Source organism: Pangasianodon hypophthalmus, chromosome 6 (genome assembly GCF_027358585.1).
Source record: "Pangasianodon hypophthalmus isolate fPanHyp1 chromosome 6, fPanHyp1.pri, whole genome shotgun sequence".
In the NCBI taxonomy this organism is placed as follows: Eukaryota; Metazoa; Chordata; class Actinopteri; order Siluriformes; family Pangasiidae; genus Pangasianodon; species Pangasianodon hypophthalmus.
The window spans coordinates 14,321,510-14,345,589 of record NC_069715.1 but is presented as its reverse complement, the minus strand read 5'-3'; the positions used below and the strand labels follow the sequence as shown (position 1 = coordinate 14,345,589).

Below are 24,080 nucleotides of genomic sequence, written 5' to 3'. Positions count from 1 at the left end.
TGGAGGGCGGATCAGCATAGCGGACATGACGTAAGAATCGGGCGGGGCATCCTGTAGGCACGGGAGCTTTTGCTGCGCTCTGATTGGTGCAATTTGAAAAACTTGTTTGTCGGTAGACGGAGGGAACGAACTTCGAATTTCTGAGAGGGGAGAAGAGAAAGATTACGGAGTGGCTGATTTGAACACAAAGAACACAAGATGATAAGGCCTACGTGAGTATTGGGCTGTATTTCAGTGAAACGTTTTTCAAAGAGAGAAATATCTGTGAGAAATGTTTGTGTCTTCTTTTTTTCCTCTCGTTTTCTAGTAATGAACGTTTGCAAAAGCAGCGGACATTACCTAGCTGGCCATCTTAGCGACATACAGGAGCTGGCTAGGCTGAGTGCTAGAAAATATATCTAGGTGTCGCAAGCTAATTAGCTACTTTATTGACTAGATGGTAATTTGACTTCGTGTTGAAGTGTATGTTATATTTAAGTGTGCTCTGAGGGGCATTTATACGTTCAGCAGTGTTATTACTGAATCAAAGCTTCCAGCCTAATCTGAGTTTAGGGTTCATTTACCCGTGTACCGGTACAAGCAGGTTATATCTGTTACCTAGCTAACTTTAAATACTGCTGCTAATCGAGTTAGTTAGCATGACTAGCCCACTGACCCAGCCTTGTATCTGGAAGTTATAACCTGCAACAATACTCAGGTTTGACAATCTGACTTTTATCTTTCAGCTAATAATAGCTGTTCTAATTTTTTATTACAGCAAGGGCAAGACCCCGCGCCGTCCTCCTCCTAAAAAGCCAACAAACAACCTGAAGGATCCTGTAGGAGTAAGTACATATGTTTGTTTACTTATTTATTTATTTGTAGTTTAGCACACAACAAGCACACTCCATAGTAACAAATGGAAGTTATTAATGGACGTAATGGTTATTGATCATCATCTGACTTTGACCTTAGGCTTTTGATGAGACTGTGTGTGTGTGTGTGTGTGTGTGCAGGTGTACTGTCGTGTGCGTCCACTAGGTGCAGAGGATGAAGAATGTTGCATTGAGGTGATCAGCAGCACTACCATCCAGCTCCATGCCCCTGATGGCCTCAAAGCCAACAGGAATGGGGAGTTTAAAGAGGTAAATGGATTCAAGGATTGAAAGTTTTGTCATTGTGTTTGACACAAGGAATTTCTGGTGGTGATATCTGAAAGCTGATGCCTAAAAAATTACAAAGAATTACAAAACTACAAATGACGATAACCACAGGTACAGTACAAAACGCCACAACGACAAAAGTACAACACAATATTACAATATTAACATACAAGATGAATATTGCACTTATGAGGGATTGTGAGTTTATTGGATTATTGCACATGTACCTGGGTTATGTCTTGCATATATTTGTGGGGGGAAAATCTGTAATTTAAGACTCAATTAATTGAGTAGTTGAGTGTGTGTGTGTGTGTGTGTGTATATATTATATAAAAATAAATAAAATTAGGGTGGTAATTGTGTTGTCTGAGATGTGTGTGTTGAATGTATCATGTTGTGACCAAATACCAAGAAAAATTCCTAAAACATATAAATGTATATAGCAAATAAACTGATTCTGATTCTGAATTACACTCACCGTCCACTTTATTATTCATGCAGTTATCTAATCAGCCAGTCATGTGGCAGCAGCACTCTCTTATCCCAGCTATTCCTGGTAGGAGATTGGGAATTATAAGTTAAAACCTCTAGTTGAATGCAGCAATATATTTTTATCAACACTACTGGGTCAATGTTTTAACTACTTAAAAAAACAGTTAATTCAGGTTCACAACTTTCTGATCCACATAAATGCGTTATCACAAAATATTTATCAATTAAATATACAAAGTTTTCATTCCATGTTCAGTCATTTTTGAACGTATCGCGTTGCCATACAATCTATGACTTTCTTTTGGCAAAAGTGACACGAGATAATGTTTTCTAAACAGAATATCTGGCAGTTATTAAGCACGGTTCAACCCAAGACATTGTGGAGTTTAAAGTGTTCACATAATTTGGAAGACTTTTGTTGTACAGTTTTGTTGTAATGCTCTTCACAATTTTCCATCAAATGATAAAGAACATAACATACAATGTGTTTTAGTCTAGATGAAATGATTGATACAGTGGGTATCTCATAACATAGTCCAGATATTTTAATAATTTTCATAAGTGGAATAACACACTCCAGCCAATGCTGTTATGCAAAAATAATGCAATTCGGCCACCTGGATTATTTTTGTATAACAGCGCTGTCTGTTGTGTGTTATTCCTTACATAATCCAGTATTGTGTGTTGATTGTTGCAATCATTGTTCTTGCTTTGCAGACTCAATATTCCTTCAAGAAGGTTTTTGGAATTAAAACCACACAGAGGGAGTTGTTTGAGGATGTTGCAAAACCTCTTGTGGAAGATCTTATTCATGGCAAAAACGGTATCAGAATAATTCACTTAGCACTAACTATGAAATCGTTTAATTTTATATATTGATTGAGTGATTGCACCTGTGACCTTTGCCCGTGTCAATATTAGGTCTTCTGTTCACCTATGGCGTCACTGGCAGTGGAAAAACCTACACGATGACGGGTTCCCCGGGCCAAGGCGGGCTCCTGCCCCGCTCACTGGACATGATCTTCAACAGCATTGGACCTTACCAGGCCAAAAGATTTGTATGCAACATTTAGTGCTTTTTGTTTCATTAGTAAATTTAACATTCTACTATTTATTTAATTATTTGTTAATTTATATTTCAGGTCTTCAAGCCAGATGATAAGAATGGCATGGAAGTGCAAAACCAGGTGGATGCTCTTTTGGAACGACAGAAACAAGAGAGTCAGCCATCTGTACCAAAGACTCCATCCTCAAGGTACATAACAGTTCAACCTTATATGATGTGTTGACTGGTTATTTTTGTAAAATTGCCATGTTTCATTTTATTTTGTTTTGCAGGCAAAGAGTTGATCCAGAGTTTGCTGACATGATCAGTCCAGAAGAAGCTTCTAAGGCTGACGGGGTGGATGAGGACAGTAGCTACAGCGTGTTTGTCTCCTATATAGAGATATACAATAACTACATCTATGATCTCCTGGAGGAGACTCCATTTGACCCAATAAGGCCAAAGTAAGCTCATGGTTTTGGTTACTTTAGATTTTGTTTGCTTTTATTTATATGTGTAGGAATCATTGTGTGAAGAGCACACAGAGTGTAATTATCATTTACATGTATGTTAAATGAAGGCTCTGGTTGAACATGATGGCTGTTCTATTGAGAACTTGGCCCTACTTTTCTAAAAATTTCTCTTTTTGGACATTAAGTATCTATCATACTTTAGCTTGCAGTCTAAATGTTTGTGTTCCTTTGCTAGGTGGAATGGTGCAGGGACACCTCTGCGGCACAACACTGAGTTCATGTACGTGACCAGTGGATAACGCCTGTAGATAGACAGATACTTGAGCAAAATGTCCTGTCTTTTTCACTGTGTAGCTGGGATGTGCAATGCTGTCGTCCGAGCTTTTTTCCCCTCTGCTTTTTGGCTTATAGACAATGTCTTGCAACTTGTTTGTTTCCCATTTGTCTTCTGCTTCTGCTGTAAAGCAGGTTATCACCCATTGCAGCATGGCTGGAAAACTATTTTTGTGCTTGTTTGTCTCTAAACATAAGATAAGTGTGTTAAAATGTTGTATACGCTCCTTTTAGACCACCCCAGTCCAAGATTTTACGTGAAGATCAAAACCACAACATGTATGTGGCTGGGTGCACAGAGCTTGAAGTGAAATCAACAGAGGAAGCATTTGAAGTCTTTTGGAGGGGTGAGCTGAAATGCCTGTAGTTGACATTCTCATACATGATATCATCTAGAGCTTTAAATATATTTTGCCATTAAATATTGTCCACTAGGTCAAAAGAAGCGCAGGATTGCAAACACTCAGTTAAATCGCGAGTCGAGCAGATCACACAGCGTCTTCATCATTAAACTGGCACAAGCCCCATTGGATGCAGATGGAGACAATGTCCTTCAGGTAAACATTTATGTATACTTGCACAGTTGGCTGAAGGAAGGGCTCAGGATAAGATGGCCCTTTTCTACTTTTCGGTCAGCTTTGCTTAAATTTCCTTCCAGGATAAGAACCAGGTGAATGTGAGTCAGTTGTGTCTGGTGGATCTGGCTGGCAGTGAACGCACAAGCAGAACTCGCGCAGAGGGCAGCCGCCTTCGGGAAGCAGGTTAGCGGTCTCAGTTGAAAAAGTGGACCTTCCGTTCTCAAAATTCTAAACTCTGTTTCATATGAAATGCATCGTTCATTTTGTTTTTGTCCAGGCAACATCAATCAGTCTCTGATGACTCTCCGCACATGCATTGAAGTTCTCAGAGAGAATCAGATGTGTGGAACAAACAAGGTATTTCATTTTTTTCACCTTTCTTTTATTTTCCATTTATCACGTGGTGTTGTGATGTAATGATGTACACTTTTTCTTCACAGATGGTCCCATACAGAGACTCTAAAGTGACTCATCTGTTCAAAAATTATTTTGATGGAGAGGGGAAAGTCAGAATGGTGGTCTGTGTGAACCCTAAGGCTGATGATTATGAAGAAACAATGGTAAGCTAATATTATGTTTTGAGTTATGAATTCTGATATTCACTATTGTGGTTCTGTGACTGTGCTGTGTGTGTTTGGCAGCTGGTGATGCGATTTGCTGAGATGACTCAGGAGGTGGAAGTGGCCCGGCCTGTTGACAGGCCCATGTGTGGCTTTGCTGCAGGACGCCGACAGAGGAACCAGGCCTTCAAAGAGGAACTGTCTCGTCGGCTAGAGGAACGTGGAGGCCCAGTAGATGGCGGTATTGCTTATCCTCTTGTACAGAATGGCACTTCTAAGCAAGGTGCAAGTTGTTTGTTTCTAATGCTTGTGATTCTGTCCAGAACCTCCTTCCAAGGCCCTGAGCCATCTGTTGCAAAACCTGCCTCCACTGCCTCCCTGTGAAATCACTGACCCTACTGATGACCATACGCTTCCTAGACTCATTGAGGCCTTGGAGAAGCGGCACAAGATCCGCCAGATGATGACTGAAGAGTACAACAAATCCGGTATGTTTGTCTCAGCAGTTTGTGGTTGCAGTGTCTACTGAGAATGCAAGTGCTCATTATTTATTCTCTTCATAGCCAATATGCTGAAGTCCATGCTTCAAGAACTGGATGGCAACCTCGTCTCCAAAGAGAATTTCATCCATGAGCAACGCGGCAAGCTGGGCGAGAAGGACAAAATGATCCAGAACCAGAAAAATGAGATTGATCGCCTGGAGAAGAAATCCAAGATGCTGGAGTACAAGGTAATTCTGAACCTTCAAAACCGTGAAATCATTATTACAATTATGTTGGGTGTGAAGCTTACTGCTGCCTTCTTTGTGTCCAGATTGACATCCTGCAGAAAACCACAAACATCTATGAGGAGGATAAGCGTGCCTTACAGCACGAGCTGGAGAGCAGAGAGCAGAGGTTGCAGCGGGAGCTTTCAGAAAAGAAGCGAATGGAGGCACGCATGCAAGGGTTGGTCTCAGATGAAAAGCTCAGGTGGCAGAAGGAGTGTGTGAGTAGCCTTGCTATCTTTTGCCTCTCAGTTGCTGACTATATTTGAAAATGTTATGATTTTCTAGTTGAAAGATGAGCATTTGATTTACTTCTTACAGATATTGAAATAATGCCTATCTTCTATCAGTGTAGACTCTGCTTTTTGATACCAGTATGCTAATTATTTGTTAAATTATCTATACATAAGCGGTGCATTGACTAGAAACACCAAACCATCAGATATTTGGGAAGTTAGGTTTCCAGTGGTCCATTTCCTGTGATATGTCTCTGCCCAGGCTGTGTGTTACCCTCTCAAGGAGGCCGAGTTAGATTCTGTATGGGTTTTGGCTTGAAGCTTTGTGTTATTTTTCAGGAGAGGCGGGTAAATGCCAAGGAACTGGAAATGCAGAACAAGCTTTGGGTAAAGGACGAAAAGCTGAAGCAGCTCAAAGCTATAGTAACGGAGAGCAAGGCAGACACCCGACCAGATAAACCCGAGCGACCTTCCCGAGAAAGGGACAGAGTGCCTGCAAAGAGATCAGCCTCGCCCTCGCCGATGCCTGTACGTCTTTAATTTGACCCACTCTATAATTTGTCATTTTACTGTCTGCTTCTAAGCTTTTGTTTTTTTCATTTGCATTATCCTTTTCTGAAATATTTGTATAATACTTGTGCCTAACATTTCAGAATCAGTTACTGATCTTGTTCTTAAGCAAATATGATGTGCATGTGATCCATGTGTACTAACTGAAATCTGTGTGCAGTCTAAATCCACTGCTTCCTTCTGTCAGGCCTCAGAATATGTCCTTCCCAAAGTTGTCAGGCCAGCCCCTCTTTCCCCCAGCACTAGCAGTGTGTCTGTGGCCTCCTGCATCTCCGAGTGGGAGCAGCGAACGCCACAGGCCGACAGGCAGGGCAGCCCCTCCCCTCCCCATGGTAGAAGCAGAGGTCAGGGTCTTCCTGGAAGCCTTAGCAGGAGGAGAGGCAGGTGCTGGGCCAGAGACTGTGAGGTGCCATTTCAGCCAGCAGATGTAGACGTAGAGGAGAGAGGTTACAGGGTCGGTGATGTATCATGCTGTAGTTGTAGGTAGAGCTGCCTTTATACTAACATAGTACTTGCCAAACTTTGTTCTTAAATGTGTCGCTTGATGGATGCACTTCTGTAGGGAAATTGTGTGCTGCTAATTAAACTGCCATGTTTTTATGTCCTGTTTTGCACTTTAACCAAATAAATTGAATTCTATTTTTAAACAAGTGTCATCTCTGGAGCATTGAGTAGCAGCATCCTTGTATATATTATGGCTTGCCAGTAAACCATTTCTCATAAACAAAATAGATTTATCCTGCTTTTGAATGTGTATTGGACTACTCTTGCTATTCCGTAATGTGTTTGCTCTTGTAGCATGTTTATTCCACGCTTCAATAGAATGTAGTTCCACTAACCTGCTAACAGCTGTATGTATTGGGTAGCTTTCTGGGCTATATCCTGACTGATGTGTGTTTTGGTTGTATAGACTGGGCCGGCGGTTCGGCCTCTGCACAGGCGCTCGCACTCAGCTGGTGGTGAGAGATGGGTGGATCACAAACCCAGCACCAATGTGGAGCTGGACACGGTCATGCAGCCCAGCGTTTCCAACTCGATCAAGGTGACCGCTCCCAGCGAGAAAGCCCTGTCCAAGTGTGACAAGTACATGCTGACACACCAAGAAGTGGCCTCTGATGGCGAGATCCAAACCAAACTCATCAAGGTGCTTTTGAATGTTTAATCTAACCTGCTGAGCATATGATGGTCTTATAATTGAGGTCCCTCATTAATAAAAAGTTTGTTTTCCAGGGTGAGGTGTTCAAAACTAGAGGTGGAGGACAAGCAGTTCAGTTCACTGATATTGAAACACTGAAACAAGAAAATGCTGTTGGTCCAAGGTGAATATTTATTTAAAAAAAAAAAAAAAAAAGGCAAGCTGAATGTAGTGTATACTTTACAGGAGACCATAGAAGTTTTTTTTTTTTTTTTTTTAATTATTATTATATATTTTATTGGCTGTACTTTGCACGTTAAGCTATGAATGTTTTTTTGCTGCAGCCGTAAAAGGAGATCATCAGAGAACCGCCAGGATGAGCGTAAGGATGGAGACTGGACAGATGTAGAGACCAGGGTAAGGGATAGTTAGTTGCTCTGCTTGTACCTCTTTACTGATTATATTTGTAATGTAATGGCAAAACTTTTCCAGTATACTGAATAACTTGACTGCCTGTTTTTTTTCTAATGGCAGTACTGCATATTATGACTGCTCAAACCCACTCTTTTTGTCTCTTTCCTGTTTAGTGTGCTGTGGCTGTGGAGATGAGGACTGGCTCCAACCTCGGACCTGGTTATCAACACCATGGATATCCAAAGTAAGTCCTTTTCTAAACATATCATTTACCATTTGCATTTAATCCCACCACTAAACTGAAATTTTTTTGAGCATGTAACTGAGCAGGACCTAACGTTTTGTCTTGCAGACGCAGAAAGCCCTAAGCATTGCCCTGGCATTGCTATCACAGTCAAGAGTTCTTCCTTCTTGAAACCTCATCACTGTGCAATACTTTCTACTATTTAACTTTTTTTTAATAATACTTTTATATAAGACACTTTTATATATAGGCCTGTATATAAATTCACCAAAGTGGTTTTGTAATGTAATGCATTTTCAACTTTAGTGTTACCGTGAAATATTCAGGCCTAATTTAATCAAGGCCTTGGAGTGGCTTGAAACAAAGGTATGGTGTGTGTTGTTGTTCCCCTGCTGACCCTCAAGTGTGTAAAGCTTTTCTATAATCCTTTCCCCTCTTTTGAAATAGGCTGTTGCTGAAGTAGGGAAATCGAAGCATATGGTAGTCTGGATTGTGCTTTCTAATTAGAGCCCCATTATTGAGTGCAATGTTGATTGTAGTCATATTCCTAGAAAAGCACTATTTTCTCACTTGTATTATATAACTACAGCTTGTCAGAACAAATTTGAACACAGTGGCATTCACAGTACACATGGACTGTTAAATGGCATTTGAATCTTTCTTCTTTTGAATGTTATTTTCACATAAATTGAATACTTGTATACTTGTTAACTTGGTTTCATTTATTTATTTCACTGAGTGAAAGTCACAACACTCACATTCTAGCAGCTTCAGGAAAATACAGTGCTCAGAGTTAAAACTGGTCCACACCGTAGTGAACAAATTGAGCTGAAAACTAGAGCAACTTAAATTTGGGCTAGACAAAAAGATGCATTCTAAAGCAATGAAGCTTTCTTCACAGCTATTTAAAAAAAATTCATTATGCTTTTATTAATTCAATACAGTGCACACTGATGCACTCTGGTGGTCAGAAGGATGAGGTGCAGTTAGTAAGTGGGGGCTGCAGTGGATTTTGAGGTTTTGATTGTACTTTTTGGTTGTGCCTGTGAGATTAATACAGATTTCTTATACATAGACAACTGTCTTTGTTTATATCGGTTTATATATGAGAAGGAAGGGAAAGTCAAATAGAGCCATAGCCTAAGGATTGGAATGTCCCAAAAAAGAAAGAAACCACTGATGAACTAAATAACCAGACACTGAACAGGTCAGCCAAGGAAAAACAACAGCAGTTGATGACAAACATTGTGAGAGTTGTGAAGAAAAACACAAAAACAGTCAGGGATATCCCCAACAACCTTCACAGGGCAGGGATGAAGGTTTCACAATCCACCATTTGAAGAAGAATATAGAGGCCATACCACAAGATGCAAACCACTCAACAGAAGGCCAGATTGGAATTCCTAAAGAAATACAGCGATGAGCCACAAAAGTCCTGCGACCAAGATTAACCTCTACCAAAGTGATGGAAAGTCCAAAATGTGGAGAAAGAAAGGATCTGCTCATGATCATGAGCTCATCAGTCAAGCATGGTGGAGGTAGTGTCATGGCTTGGGCTTGCATGGCTGCTTCTGGAACAGGATCACTAATCTTTATTGATGATGTAGCTCATGGTGGTAGCAGCAGAATGAATTCAGAAGTCTACAGAAACATTCTGTCAACCAATTTACAGAGAAATGCATCCAAACTAAACTTCATCATACAGTGAGACAATGACCCAAAACACACAGCCAACACAACAAAGGACTTCATCAGGACACCAACCCAAAAAAAAAAAAATAAAAAAAGCACTCTTATAGCTAGAGGGTTACACCGCTGTCTTGTTAACGTTATTCACAAAACCCAGGTCTCTCTGAGTGAAGTTGCTCAACAGGGTGTAAACTTGTGTGCTCGGTGTGTAGTCCTGCACCAGGCTAGTTCAATAAAGAGTTCACTTTCTCTGAAACACGCCACGCCATACCCCCCGGACACTCGTACAATGTAATGAAAGGATATAATAACGTGAAATGTGTATTTCCGTTTGTGTTAACACGCTGTCAGAGTGAAGAACAAAACAATGGCTGTGTCTGTACACGTTACCTTTAATTACAGGTATAAGAGTAGGCCTGGTTTCCTTTATATCAGTCGAGATCTGAAGGCAGTAGCTTTGTGTGTGAATGAAATGATTTAATAAAAAATCTGATGGGGCAGTTGGCAATTCTGGCAATTTCTAATGTTTGAGTCCTCACTTAAATAAAATTATTTTAGCAACCAACAATTAATCTGCCAGTCCATAATAATACTTCTGCTAACAGATTTGTGTGATTTGTTGGTTTCTTTTGAAAAGGTATTTTTTGTTAGATGTTCCCTCACAATTTAACGTCAGTCTATAGCAAACATTAGGCTTGAAGAAAAAAAAATGTTCCATTTGAATTAATATGACTGCAAATTTTAACAGTTATTAAGCACAATGACCCTCCTCATTTCATTTCATTGCTTACTTGTAGGATAACTAGCACACTTTACAGGGTGAGTGTACATTTTCTCTGTTCCTGTTGTAGCCTGTGTAGGCTAAGGTTAAAATCTTGTTGAAAGGTGGGGCAATCGTTTTGGTTGTGTTGTGTTGTTGTTGTTTGGGAAAATAATGATTTAATTTCACATAAGCTGGCTGCATGGCTGGGGGTTTATGGTGGCTTGTTAGTACATTTGCCTTGCACCGCCAGGGCTGGGGGTTTGAATCCCACCTCTGCCCTGTGGGCACAGAGCTTACATGTTCCACCCATGCCTCCCCCAGTCCAAAGGCATGCATTGTAGGCTGACTGGCATTTCCAAATTGTCCATAGTGTGTGATTGTGTCCTGTCCAGGGTGTCCCCCGCCTTGTGCCCTGGGATAGGCTCCAGGCTCCGCATGACCATATGTAGGATAAGCAGCACAGAAAATGGATTGATGGATGGCTATGTGGCTTTAGCATGTTCGATAACCGTAACTAGTATTTCACTGAAATTAAATTATAGTTGGGTTTAATGTCAAACACACTTGTAAACTACATGCAGATGAACATCTCTACATTTATCAGCCTATTTTCTGCAGCCAGTTGTGTTTCACTTTGTGATTTTGTGTTAGGTGTGATGTGTTCAGCTGCAGGATTTAGTTGATATGTAATGTTAGGCGTGAATCAGCGCATTCTCTGACAGGCCCTTTGTTGTGTACATGTTAAGCCAATAGATTGTTTTACTCAGGCCCACCCACTTCTTCAATTTCTGGCCTCGCCACTGGTATGAGCATCAAAGACTTTTCTAAAATCAGGTCAACATTAGCAGTGCCTGTCATTTCATCCCAAACGCAGCTAGACTGCTAGGAAGTGACAGCTAGCTAGCTAGACTTATAAACAACACAGTTCATGAATGCAACTAATCAAACAGAAATTTATACTTACAGTTTATTTACAATACTTACAAATGACGCCACCATTGAAGGCTCCAATCGATTCCGTCTGGCGCAGATATGTTTAAAATTGAGGCATCAGCCATGTTCATTCCCCTTTCTGTGATTGGCAGCTGGTTGTGAGTTCCTGCCATTCTGTGTAAACTCTAGAGACTGTTGTGTATTTTCAGCAGTTTCTGAAATACTCAAAGCAGCCCTACTGGTACAAACATCCATGCTGTGGGTAAAGTCACAGAGATCACACTTTTTCTTCATTCTGGTGTTTGATGTGAACATTAACTGAAGCTCTTGCCATGTATCTGCATGATTTTTTTGCATTGCACTGCTGCCACATGACTGGCTTATTGGATAACTGCATAAATGTGCCGGTGTACAGGTGTTCCTAATAAAGTGGATGGTGAGTGTATTTAAAAGTATATTAATTTACTCTGTTATGTGCTTCGTGAAACTGATTTCCTATCGCAATGAATTTCTTAAGCAAAACAATTGACAGCACTTTTGACAAGTTTAATTATTTAATTACTGTTTCAATCATGGATGATTTACTGAACAAATTGAACAAACAGCTAATTCTGAGACTTTAATCTCATTGCATTATATAAGACTTTTTTTTTTTTCCCCCTGTGTACCAGTATCATGTGGTAATGGTATTACATCTGTAATGGTAATGTTTCAGGTTTCTATACAGGTCAGCAGCTAGTCAGGTCAGAGTGTGTTATATAAGGACAAGCAATTTTAGAACAACTGTTATGGAAAAATACTTTCCCTCCATGGCTTTTTGAAGGCTAAATTCAATTAAAAAGGTGAAATTATCTGTCATGTCCTCATGCTTGGCTGACTACCTATTACATTCCCTTGTACTTTTATAAAAAAAAAATAAATAAATAAAATACCCACTACTGCAGCTTTTGGCCCTATCTGGTAGTTAATCTGCAGAAGTACAAAATGTTGATCTGATATATTTTACAAGGGTTTGAAGATGTTTTAATGATCATTGTTCTGAATTTTTTTTTCTTTTAAAATGGGGAGTGCAGTCCAATCTGCATCAGTACTGCAGTAGAGCATTGTACATATATCTCTGGCATTTATTTTCAAATGAATAAACCGTTTCTGAAATATATGCTTACTATTTTAACTTCTCAATTGGATTTACTCTCTGATTGATCATATTGCTTGCAAATACCACTGCAAAGTTGAAAGAGTATTGAGAATTCATAACCCTAACACTGTAGGATACTATTATTTATAAAAATCTAACAGTAGATAAAAATCTAGTGGCCATTTTGAACATGGAGACATTTAATATTTACATTTTTAAAGAAGTTTATTTGTAAGGATGAGTTATTCTGCTATTCTGCAAGTTTGATTAAGCATAAATAGTGTTAGCAGGTTGCAAAAGGACAATAGATTCTATGCACAAGTCTGTTCATTGTTGTTTCATGCATGAAATGGTAATAAAATAAAAAAAAAAAGTAATGCACTTAATATGTGGTATTTGTGTGTATTTAACAAGTAGGCTGTTAATTTTATGAATGACCTCCTGGTTGTGTAACTGTATAGCATGAACACATGCAATATGAAACTTGTATGCAGGTAAATAAAATTTGTGATTTGTAATCGGAATACAACATCGTAAAATTCTGATTTCCTGTTTCCATTTATTTATGATTATGATAGGAATATAACTCTTCATGACATGCTCTATATGTTACAGCATTATAGCATCTTGTAGCATGGACAAACCTGGTTATATGTAATTTGCTTAAGGATTTCTGTGTACTATTAGATATTTGGTCATTGTGCTTTTGTATAACACAAAGCTACAAAAGACCTGCAAGCATCTATAGAGCTAGTTTTGCTTGTTAAAAAAAAAAAAAAAAGCAGCAACACTTACTTGTCTATTTCCACTTTCAGGCTGAAAAATGAAAAATAGCACAGTTCACAGCTTGGAAGGTGAGAATCAAGCTTGACTTTAAAAATACCCAACTGAATTTAATTACATTTACAGAAAAGCAAAGTGACAGGCTCAGTTGATACAATAAAAAACCAATTACAGAGAATTAACAAATGGTATTAGTCACTGAAGTAAGCATGTGATGCAGTTAGCATGATCCTAATTCTAACTCCAATACAAAAGTAATTAAGCAAAATTCATACAACCAGTATGTCTTAGTTCAGCAACTAGTGAAAAATGTATGTAGAGTTTATTTTAACATTTCTTCTGGTCATAGGGAATCTGCCACTTGACAAACCTAACCGTCATTTCAAATGAATTGATTAACATTTTAAGCCATTTGCCTAATTGATTGTAAGGTAGTGATTCTTAGTGATTCACGTTACACTGAGGACTAAATTTAGACAGCATCCCTGCTGTTCTGTCACCAAGACACATATAGAGGGTGTCTCATTTACCTCTGCTTCCCTGGCTTGGATTCAATTTGAGCTTGCTGGAGAGTGACTAACCTGAGAGAAAAGGGTCAAGGGCTCACACATTAAACTCTTTTGTGCACTAGCATGGAGCTGTGATGAGCCACTCTACAATAATAATCGCTCTCAACATCGAGATGCAGCCGGTGACAACTTCTCGTTGTGATGATGGAACCTTAAAATGACTGCATTAGGATGGATGGATCCACTGAAGAGAGAGGGAGGGAGGGATAGAGTAGGAGTAATAGGAGTAGGTTATCGCTGGTGGATTGACCTCCTACTTCAGCAACTGTTCATTTTCTAGTAAGGGATTTACAATTTAAAGAATTTGCTTGAAGGTTTTGAGTGTTCCAATTGTAACAATTGTTCAAAATTTACTAAAAGTCATGCCTACGGCTGGGTGATCTGGACATACTCTAATATCACGATATGGATAATTTCTAATCTTGAGACAATACATATCACTATATATTACATTTTCTCTAAAATTGATGAAAAAATTATCTATACAGAATAACTGCATGCATTCACGACTGCTTTTTGATAATTCTGTGAAGTAAACACAAGGTCTGAGGCATACTTTACAAATGGCAGATTTCTGGTCAGTATCTGATTTATTATACAGAAAACTACATCCAAACCACAGAAGTACCTCCCTTTTTAGGTACATGTTCATCATCTTTTAGCTGGGCTACCTGTTCTGTGTCGGAGTGTTGGCTCTGTGTCATGCTCCCCCATGCTTGTTTTTGTTACAGCACAATGCTAGTAGCTCCTAGCGCTGACCTTAGTGATGTAAATCAGCTGCTGAAAAGTGACTTTTGTGATATTGGCAATATAGATGATATAGGAAAATATCTATCAACAGACATTTTTCTATCATTCTATGACCCTGATCATGCCAAAAAAAGTCTCTCAAAGTCCAATATGATTAAGAAGAATTAAAATATTTGGCAGCCTTTTGCTTATTTTGAGGAACTTCTTAACTGGTACTAATTGAGGATGAGGTATGTTTTCAGCTGTAATTCTCAATTAGCATGTAATCGTATGGTAGATATAACTGGATATGAATACATTATTCAGAATGAACAAATGATGTGTTAAACAGATACAAATATAGATACAAATAGTGTATCTAAAGAGGTGTATTATCTAAAAAAAATAAAATAAAAAAGCTTACCAGAAAGGTTCACAGGGCCTCTGATTGAGACTGTAGGTGTGCAGCAAAGGACAAGGAAAGCAACAAAAAAGTTACGTGAGCTGGAGGTTTTTACTTTCATGCGGGCAAGCAGAAGTCAGATATGAAGTTCTTGGGCTATAAAGTTTGTGTGACAAAGAAAAAAGGACTTTTATTAACATGAGAGTGAGTCGCTGTGCAATGCATTCACACATAAGGTTCAGTCATTCCTCTTTAGTTACTGCCTGGTCAGGGTCGCGGTGGTTTACAGTAGGCTGCTAGTTTTGTTTATATTTTGGGAAGTAGAACTAAGTAAATTTGTTAGAAAATATCACGGGAAGATACGATCAAAAATAATGACTGCATGACCGGGATTAAAAAGTCAAGACCAATTATAAACTTTCCAGTGTTTCCCGAGCCAGAGTGGTAGGGTTTATATTTAATTATTAATAAAAAAACAAACAAACAAACAAACAAAAAACCCTTCTGGTTTAGGCCATACCCTCTTCAGGTTTAAATCTGAAAACAGATACAGATACAGATACGGATACCGATGCGGATATTTTGGAGCAAAAAACAGATACAGATGTGGATAGTGTCATTTTGTTACATCACTGTTGCACGGTGTTCATTCTGGGAATTAATTTAGCACCTCTTTTAATCCCTTCATGATATCTACTTGAATTCTTATGTAGCAAAAACAGGATCTAGTGAAGAAGAACATAAACGCAGACGTTCCACAAACTCCATTCAGGATTAAATATTTTCTGATAACACTAAATTAAATTAAGCACAGGAGGGAGCTAATCAGCTGAATCTGGCAGTTATTTTTGAAACAGGAAACTCTCATATTCCAGAAATACGTGATTCTGTCGATTTGAGTTTATAATCTTCACAATATACATCAATGCAGTTAAGTGTGTTGGAAGGAATACCAACTTCCTGCTTGAATTCACACTGTTAATTAACCAGCCCAGCTTTTAGAAATAAATGATTGCCATGGGTTTATCTGCTATTTGCATGAATAAAAGAATGTTTTCCCTGGCTGTCTGTCTTCTTGTGCAGGAGAGGATGGACTAGCAAAATAATTTGGAGTAAAGTGGGCTTCTAATGAGCTTCCGAGTATTTCATCTCTGAATGTTGAATCATTTGAGATGCAAATTCCACGTTGTTTATTCGGCTTATAGGGTAATCAGAGTGCACACTCTTAGTCTGTTTTCTCCTATTAACTCCTTTTATTCAATGTTCGGTTTGCCTCTAATCATTTCACACATTCTAATTTGATGATTGTAAGAAGAATTTCAGAGTTGACTTTGACTGGTTTTTAATGAATATTGAACCTAGTGTGCGAACATTGCATCTTTCAGCTTCGGCATCTTTCAGGTCAGTGCAGAAGTCTCTAGTGTGCAAGTTTGTTGCTGTTTGTACGTTTTATGATCATATGATTTATGCATATCTTTGGAGAGCAGATTAGTGTTTGCAGTTAGAGTGTACATGTTTTAACAGCCTGTGCTGAGCTACTCTTTTACTTATTAATGCACTGGGATCACGAGGCTACAACAGTGTATGCTGTTTTTTTTCCCCAACCTTAAGTTGTATTGGACTGGGGATGTGTGCATGTGCAGTATGTATGTATGTGTGTGTGTGTGTGTGTGTGTGTGTGTGTGTGTGTGTGTGTTGTAGACCTTTATCGCCTCTGGGCCTGCACACATCAGAGCAAAGCATTGTGGTTCACAGCAGTCCAGTCACAGCTATAGCTGCCCTTTAAAGTCTCATCTACCTAGCTGTGCTTGTGCTTCCTGGGGAGAACTCCCTGACATTAAAACTCAATTAGCAGGCCACTCAGTAAATAGTGCATGAGCTCAGCACTCGGATAATGAAGGCCCAGAGCAGGGTTTCTCACACTACATCTCAATACATCAGGCGGGCCGCCAGTGAGCGTGTCACTCCAAAGGGAGGTTAAAATGCAGATGAGTGTTGACAGGCTGGTCCTGTTGTCATTCGGAACATCTCGTGCCCCCGTCCTCCCTGGGGTCTCATCTCGCTGTTTCCTGCTGCTATGCTCGTCTACAGATCTCTCGCTGCTCATGCATACCAATACCTCGTTCAAGTCTTTTCCCCTCAACCAACAAAATGTGGACAGGTTTATTATCACATAAATACCAATAGATATATAATAGTCTATGACTGACTGCTCACAGCTTGTTAACAAGGAGAGAAGGGTATTCCAAGAGGCCATGTAATGATTGAGGTTAGATGACACGAGGCTGTTTTTGTGCCATGACTCACTGCACAATTACAGATGCATCATCTGGAAAAATATGTGATGTAATCATGCATAAGCGACACTTGATTCTAAAACGATCTGTAATTCAGAATTGGGGAAATAGACTGTTTTCTGTGAATGTGGATTTTTCCCTGCCTGAGTCTTTGCTCTTGCCAGCACTCTAAACACCTCTAGCTGTCATGTGCTTGCTTTCTTGAAGCCCAGGACATGTCATGACCACACATTAACAAGCGGTGACCTCAGAGTGGTGACAAACTGTCGGGACTCATATCCTTTCACTGTGTGCATATGAGTTCCCCCTATTTACCAAGAGCTTTTGATTTAATCCAGTCACTGTGGCAGTGGATTATGTGACTATTATTTTACAGGAGCCATGATGCCTATAAAAACTCACTAGCCACTTTAATAGGAATACCTATACACCTGCTCATTCATGCACTTATCCAATTAGCCAATTATTTTGCAGCGGCACAATGCATAAAATCATGCAGACACAGGTCAAGAGTTTATGTTCACATCAAACATCAAAATGGAGAAAAATGAATACTTTGAATATGGCATGGTTATTGATGCCAAACAGTCTGGTTTGAGTATTTCAGAAACTGTTGATCTCCTGGGATTTTAAAAGCATTTCAGAATGCACAACATGTCGAACCTTGAGGCATCTGCTACAGCAGCAGAAGACAGTTAGTGGAGAACAGTAGTCTAAGGCTGCAGTAGGCACAGGTTCACCAAAACTGGACAGTTCAGGATTGGAAAAACATCGCTTGGTCTTTCTCCTATCTTCAACTGTCCAGCCTCAGATTCTTGTTCTTGGCTGGCAGGGGTGGAACCTGATGCACTCTTCTGCTGTTGCAGGTTCAAGGTTCTGCTCAAGGTTTGATGTGTTGTGTTTTATGAGATTCTTTTCTGCGCACCGCGGTTGAAAAGAGTGATTATTTGAGTTACTGTAGCCTTCCTGTCAAACCTCTGACCTCTCTCATCGATAAAGCATTTCCACTGATGCTCACATAGCTTTCTATTTTATGTGTAAAATGATAAGATGTGCAATTACATATTTAAACCTGATTTATATGTTGTAATATTAAATGTATAACCATAATATACATAATAAACAATTATATAGCAATAATTATGAGACACGTTGTTGTAATATGTAATTCTAAAGAACTGACAGACGGTTTTTAAATGTTCTGGCCCCCAAGTTTGAAACAGTTTCCTGCCATTTCATGCCTCATAGCTACTGCATGTCTAAACTTGTTATATCAAGTGATAAAAGGAATAACAGGGCACCACAGCTCTAATTAACTTACACAAGAACTCAAATAGATTTTCATTTACCTGAGAGGCAAGCTGTAACACAGTGAGGGCATGCAAGAATCGAGTCAATTATCCACCCACAGGTATACCACTTCCTTATAAGCTATTATCTGGCACATCTGGTGAGCCATAATTTATTAGTCTCTGAGTGTTTGTGCAGTATTGTGTGTTGTTGCTTAGAAACAAAAGTTATCAGTTTTAATTAGAGCAATTTTGTTGAATGTAACCCATTGGTGAGGAACCTTTCTGTATTTTAATCACAATTTTATGAGTCCTGTGAAATGCAGGTGCAGGTTATCTACAGGTCAGGATATATCGTTCAGTGATATTACATTCGCTCCATCTCCATGTGACAGGTAGAATAGTGATTGGCATTTTGTTTATGGCAATTCTAAATCATATGGTATTGACAACTGGTCTTTCAGAGAAAATATTGCATAATTATAAGGGTTGTGAAAAGGTTTCAGTGTTATACAGTTATAAATAAGGTGTGTGTGTGTGTGTTTGTGTGTGTGTATGTCAATGGCCACTAAGACTAAACTAGACTGAGCAATTCTGTTAATATAATAATAATAATAATAATAATAATAATAATAATAATAATAATAATAATAATAATCTGTGGAAAGTGTAGAACGTTAAATTAGAACCCAGATTACATTTTTTCTGGACCTGACGCATCTCATAATTCTTATTCTTATGTTTCACATTAGTTACTGAATAGTATTTAAAACTGAACAGTATTTGAAAGGAAAAAGGAGAAATCACAGTTAGAGAAAAGGAGAGGCTTTATGACAACATTAGTGTTCGGTTCAGGTCCAGGCCTCACTAATCCATATGAAGGTGTTCAGGTCTGCCCCAGCTCTCTGTACGATCAATACACAATACATCAGAGGTTAGGAAGAGGTAAACTCATTCTTTGAAGCCTTGTGTGTCTGTGTAGAGGGCTGGATTTGCTGAGCTAACATGGCTCAGAGAAGTCTGCTTTTGAATGAGCTTGTTTGGCCAGAGCTCTGGAGCTTTTGTGTTTGCTGAGGAGTTTTGTGGAAGGTTGCAGCGCCACTAGTTCATCCCTTACAATGCGTCAGAGGAGCACATGGTTGGGAAAAGTTAAAAAGCAAGGAAATATTTCTCAGTGTGGACATGAAATAGGCTTTGCATTATTTGTGCTGAATGCAAACCCATCAGGTCATTATAATATAAAACAGAATAAAACTGGGAGAAAAAAATGGGGTGAAATTTTTTATTTTAAAAATATGTCAAACAATATATAACAATACTGAGCTTAGTGCATGGACATTTAGCACTTACCTGCTCAGACTGTATTCTCTTTCAAAGGAAAATTCAAACAAAAATGAAAGGATAAGGGCGTTGGCCAAATAAATTAATTAGTTCTGTTTAAATTAAAAATGGGCGTATGGTCTGATATCAGAAATTATGATATGAGATTACATTTAATTATCATAAAACGAGCCTTTACAACTTAGATCAAACAATAAGCTTTAAACTGACTCTCTACTAATATGTGGTTTAGACTATAAATATAGCTAGACAACATGATCATTATGTATACTATTCTATAGCATAATAAGAAATATTTTTCTTTTTTATAATATTTAAGTAATAAACCTATAAAACAGCATGAATATTACCCAACACAACATTTCCTCTAACTTTCTCCTCAGCAACAGCAATGATTTTTTACAGCCTCGAAAAAAAAAAAGAAAAATGCTCACCCTGAATGGGATGCCAGTCCATCACAGGGCACCATGCACACACCTTCACACCCAAGGGGCAATTTAGCATAGCCAGTCTACCTACCTGCATGTTTTTGGACAGTGGGAGTAGACTAAAGAACCCAGAGGAAATGTGAACATGGGGAGAAGATGGGAAACTCCACACAGACAGTAACCCAAGTTCAAGATCGAACCAGGGACCCTGGAGTTGTGAGATGGCAATGCTTCCCACTGCACCACCATGCCACCAAGGACACACAGGGGGGTTCTCCAGGACCAGGATTGGGAAGCTGTGATTTAGGCTACCTAGCTGAATGGAGGTGGATCCTGAGGTGATTCAGAAAGGCTTTGTATGAGTGAGCGCAAGACCAGCTCATGACCAGCAGATGGCAGCACTGTTCTCTGTCTGTTTGGCTCTGTTTGGTAATCCACCATGTGCAGTTTCTCCACTCTTTTCCCCTCTGCTAGCGGGAGTGCAGCAGCTTGATGAGCCATACTGCAATGTCCTGTGCAAGCATGATGGCTGGAGGTAAAGTAAATGCCCCACAAAAATGCCCTATTTTCTTGTCAGAACACAGTCTGCAAATCATACCTCCCTGACAAAAATCCACAGCTGAAAGGAAACAGTGAAGCATGGGGAAGTAAACACAAGCACTGTAATATGGAAAACATAGTGGAGGTTGGGGGGTTGGGGTGTAAGGGTAAAACTTTTGGGTGCGTCCCTTTCCTTGCAGGCCTTCATTATTAGCTGACAGCCTGTCCTTGATTCGCATTGTGGCCTCAGTGTAGCCTTCTGCTCGCCTCAACCTGTTATCTCAATGATGTACTAATGCTAGTCAAACGTTAGTGTGAAAGGCTGGGCTCAATAGAGGCAGTGTTAGCCAGGAGAGTCAATATTAGCAGAGTACACAGACTGGGGTTAGGGCAGGGGGAGGGTGGGGGAAGAGAGTGGTGTGTGTGTGTGTGTGTGTGTATATGAGAAAGAGGAGTGCCTCGTTCTACTTTAGAGTGTCTCCACCAACCTTGGCAGCAAGCAACAGCAATCATGTCGTGATACAGAGAGATCCTTTTCACTGGCACCTCTTCTTGGAGACATCAGTGATTACCTGCCTTAAAGTGAAATGTTTATTCATGGCAATCCCTGGGATTATCAGGGCTATATTTTCCCAGGGTTCCATAGGAAGCAACAGTCTGCTGACCCAAGGTCTTTTTCCTCTGACTTTGGTGCAGTGAGTGATTCACTGGTCCCACACCCAACCCCACCTGCACGCTCGTATCAACACATCCACTCCCCAATCACGGCTGCTTTATATGCCGAGAGCTGGGCAAACAGTTGGAGAATCAACAGTGGCTGTCACATGACCCCCTGCAAACACTGAAGGCTTTTTGTGTGAATTATAATGCTCCATAGAAGCAATTGTGTGGGGTGAGTACCTTAATAACAACAGGAGGGTGACTAATGTTTGAATTACATCTCATTATAGAATGTGAATAAAGGAGAAAGATTGACTACTCGATGACAGTATCAGACTGTTTAGATGAGGCTTGCTAACCTGTCCTATTTAATCTATAGGCCTTCCTGGCAAACAAAGAGACTAATATTGACCGTCTGGAACCAGAGCTCTCTCGGTATTATATACCCCTGTAGCAATTTCCTCCAGGCCTTGGGACGCTGTCAACATGCCAGCAAAAGAAAATATTTTTCCTTGCTTCAGGACATACGTGAACAATTTGTGCTGATGCACTAAAGTCAGTGGGTAATCTGAACAATAGGTCTGTCTATATGAAAATATAATGTGTTTGAACTATATCATTAGAATATACAATGCTAGTTCAAATTTCACAACAAACACGGCACCAGAGTTGTTAGCATCATTGACAGCCATTGTTCTCGCTTGCCTTTTCCTGCTTTTGTGTGTGGTTTGAGTTTCTGATACGGATCAGTAAGCTTAACATCTGAGGTGAGTGTCAGACTCAAACATCCCTTATTAGGCTAACGGGTTTCTGCTATATTTAAACAACAAACCAACAGAAGAGTGAACATCTTTTCTGATTACCAATGAAAACATTCCCCCACTATACCCCCAAGCCAACAATGTCAGCAGAACACAAACACCTTTTGATGTGGAAACACACTGCTCCAATTCGGATCTGCTGACGTGAAAAAAGGCAGCATTAGCTAATGCACTCCTTAAACACCATAATCACTCTTTCCTCCTTGCTGTTAATGAATGCTAATTAGAAATCTTGCATTTCCCCCCTCCACTTTGTGTTAGCTGGCTGCCTCTCTAATGTGCTGTATTGTTCCCTCTCCCTCTCCAGATCTGATCCAGAGATGCTTGCCATCACAGTCAGCTAATCCCTCCATCTCCAGTGCTGCAAACTGCGTAAGACACAAACAGCCTAGCCACAGAATGTATTTATTTAATCTGGAAGCCTCATCATACTGCTAAAAAATATGTGGGTGGTATTTGAGTTAACTTCTCAGTAACTTGGCCCTGGGGTTAGGGTGGCAGGAACTTTTTTTTTTTTTTTTATGACCATGTTGTTTAAACACCTCTGCATGACCACAGCTAGGACACAGAGTAGGAACAAAAGGATTGTGTACCCAGGCATTAAATAAGTCATAAAACATGGTGGGTCATGCTGTGATAGGAAAATCATCAAGGACAGGGCGGTGTGATGCCACACTCCTGAAGTTGATTATTTTCCAATAACAGCACATCCTGGTGTTTTATCCTTCTTGTAACATTTTTAAAATTTACAATTCTTAATGATCATCATACATTTAACTATTTATAGTCACATTTAATGCTGTGGAACATCCGTTACTTCCTGTTGTCACTTACATTATAGCAACGATAAACAGTCGTTTATTCACCAGCCTCTCGTTTTTCTCTCTCTTTATGTTAATAAGACAAAAAACACAGCTTGTCATGTTGCCAAGAAACTGAGAAGTCCTCAGTGCTGACATCCGTGACTCTTTCCATAAAACTTAAATAAACATCTCCTTACAGAAAGCTTAACCATATTTCTTTGTTAAAATTACAACGCATTTTAATCCATTTATTATTAGCCTTAGATTATTATGAAGTGTCCACTGTATTAAGTATTAGAAGGAGTGCATTAATATAAGTGTGTACTTTACCTTCCAGAGCTGCTGTTTTTCGGGGGACATAGTTTACTTTGTAATTACTAACTTTGGCTAACATGATAGCATGAATAAACACAACATCAACAGCCTTGGATACTTAACAGTTAAGAGAATAATTAACTAATTTACGTAGCCAGTTGAAATACTATGAAACTATCCAGTTATACCTGTCAGTAAAGGAGTGGGCTCTTACTTCAAGCATTAATAGACAAAACCAAAATGAAAAAATAATTGTATAACTAAGTAAAGTTAAACATATGCATGCAAAATATTACACATATCTTAATCTTTCAGACTCAAATTTGCGCATGACGTTACATGGATAGACAATGATAGCAAATCCTTAAACCAAATTATTTTTTTAGTTTATTAGTTCATTGTACAGATTTAGTGGGATTTTTATATCTATGTTTTATTCAGATACTTAAAAGTACATTTCAGCCATATTTGGTGGTTCAAGCACAGGCCATTTTTTGCTTCATTAAATGGCAAAATTAGGTCAGACTGGCTGAATATAGTGAATATTTGCTGGTGGCGTGAACACTGTAGGTGAAGAAACATTTTGAGGAC

General features: G+C 39.3%; 1 protein-coding gene across 4 annotated transcripts; it reads left to right on the top strand.

Moving 5' to 3' along the window:
* The first annotated feature begins 27 nt into the window (after window positions 1–27).
* On the top strand, window positions 28–8,699 carry kif23 (kinesin family member 23). 4 transcript variants are annotated; one of them, XM_034305430.2, is made up of 24 exons: window positions 28–212; window positions 758–824; window positions 996–1,124; window positions 2,352–2,457; window positions 2,556–2,692; window positions 2,777–2,889; window positions 2,973–3,143; window positions 3,388–3,432; window positions 3,720–3,832; window positions 3,921–4,042; window positions 4,144–4,246; window positions 4,341–4,420; window positions 4,504–4,623; window positions 4,705–4,864; window positions 4,947–5,111; window positions 5,187–5,353; window positions 5,437–5,610; window positions 5,965–6,153; window positions 6,383–6,649; window positions 7,106–7,339; window positions 7,426–7,514; window positions 7,675–7,747; window positions 7,918–7,988; window positions 8,097–8,699. In XM_034305430.2, exons 1-24 carry the CDS (start codon window positions 199–201, stop codon window positions 8,110–8,112), a joined length of 2,925 nt encoding a protein of 974 aa, XP_034161321.1. In that variant the 5' UTR covers window positions 28–198; the 3' UTR covers window positions 8,113–8,699. The 4 variants fall into 4 exon arrangements, with proteins under 4 accessions (XP_034161321.1, XP_034161322.1, XP_034161323.1 ...); XM_034305431.2 differs by lacking the exon at window positions 3,388–3,432 and having other exon boundaries at window positions 30–212; XM_034305432.2 differs by lacking the exon at window positions 6,383–6,649 and having other exon boundaries at window positions 33–212.
* The last annotated feature ends 15,381 nt before the right edge of the window (window positions 8,700–24,080 follow it).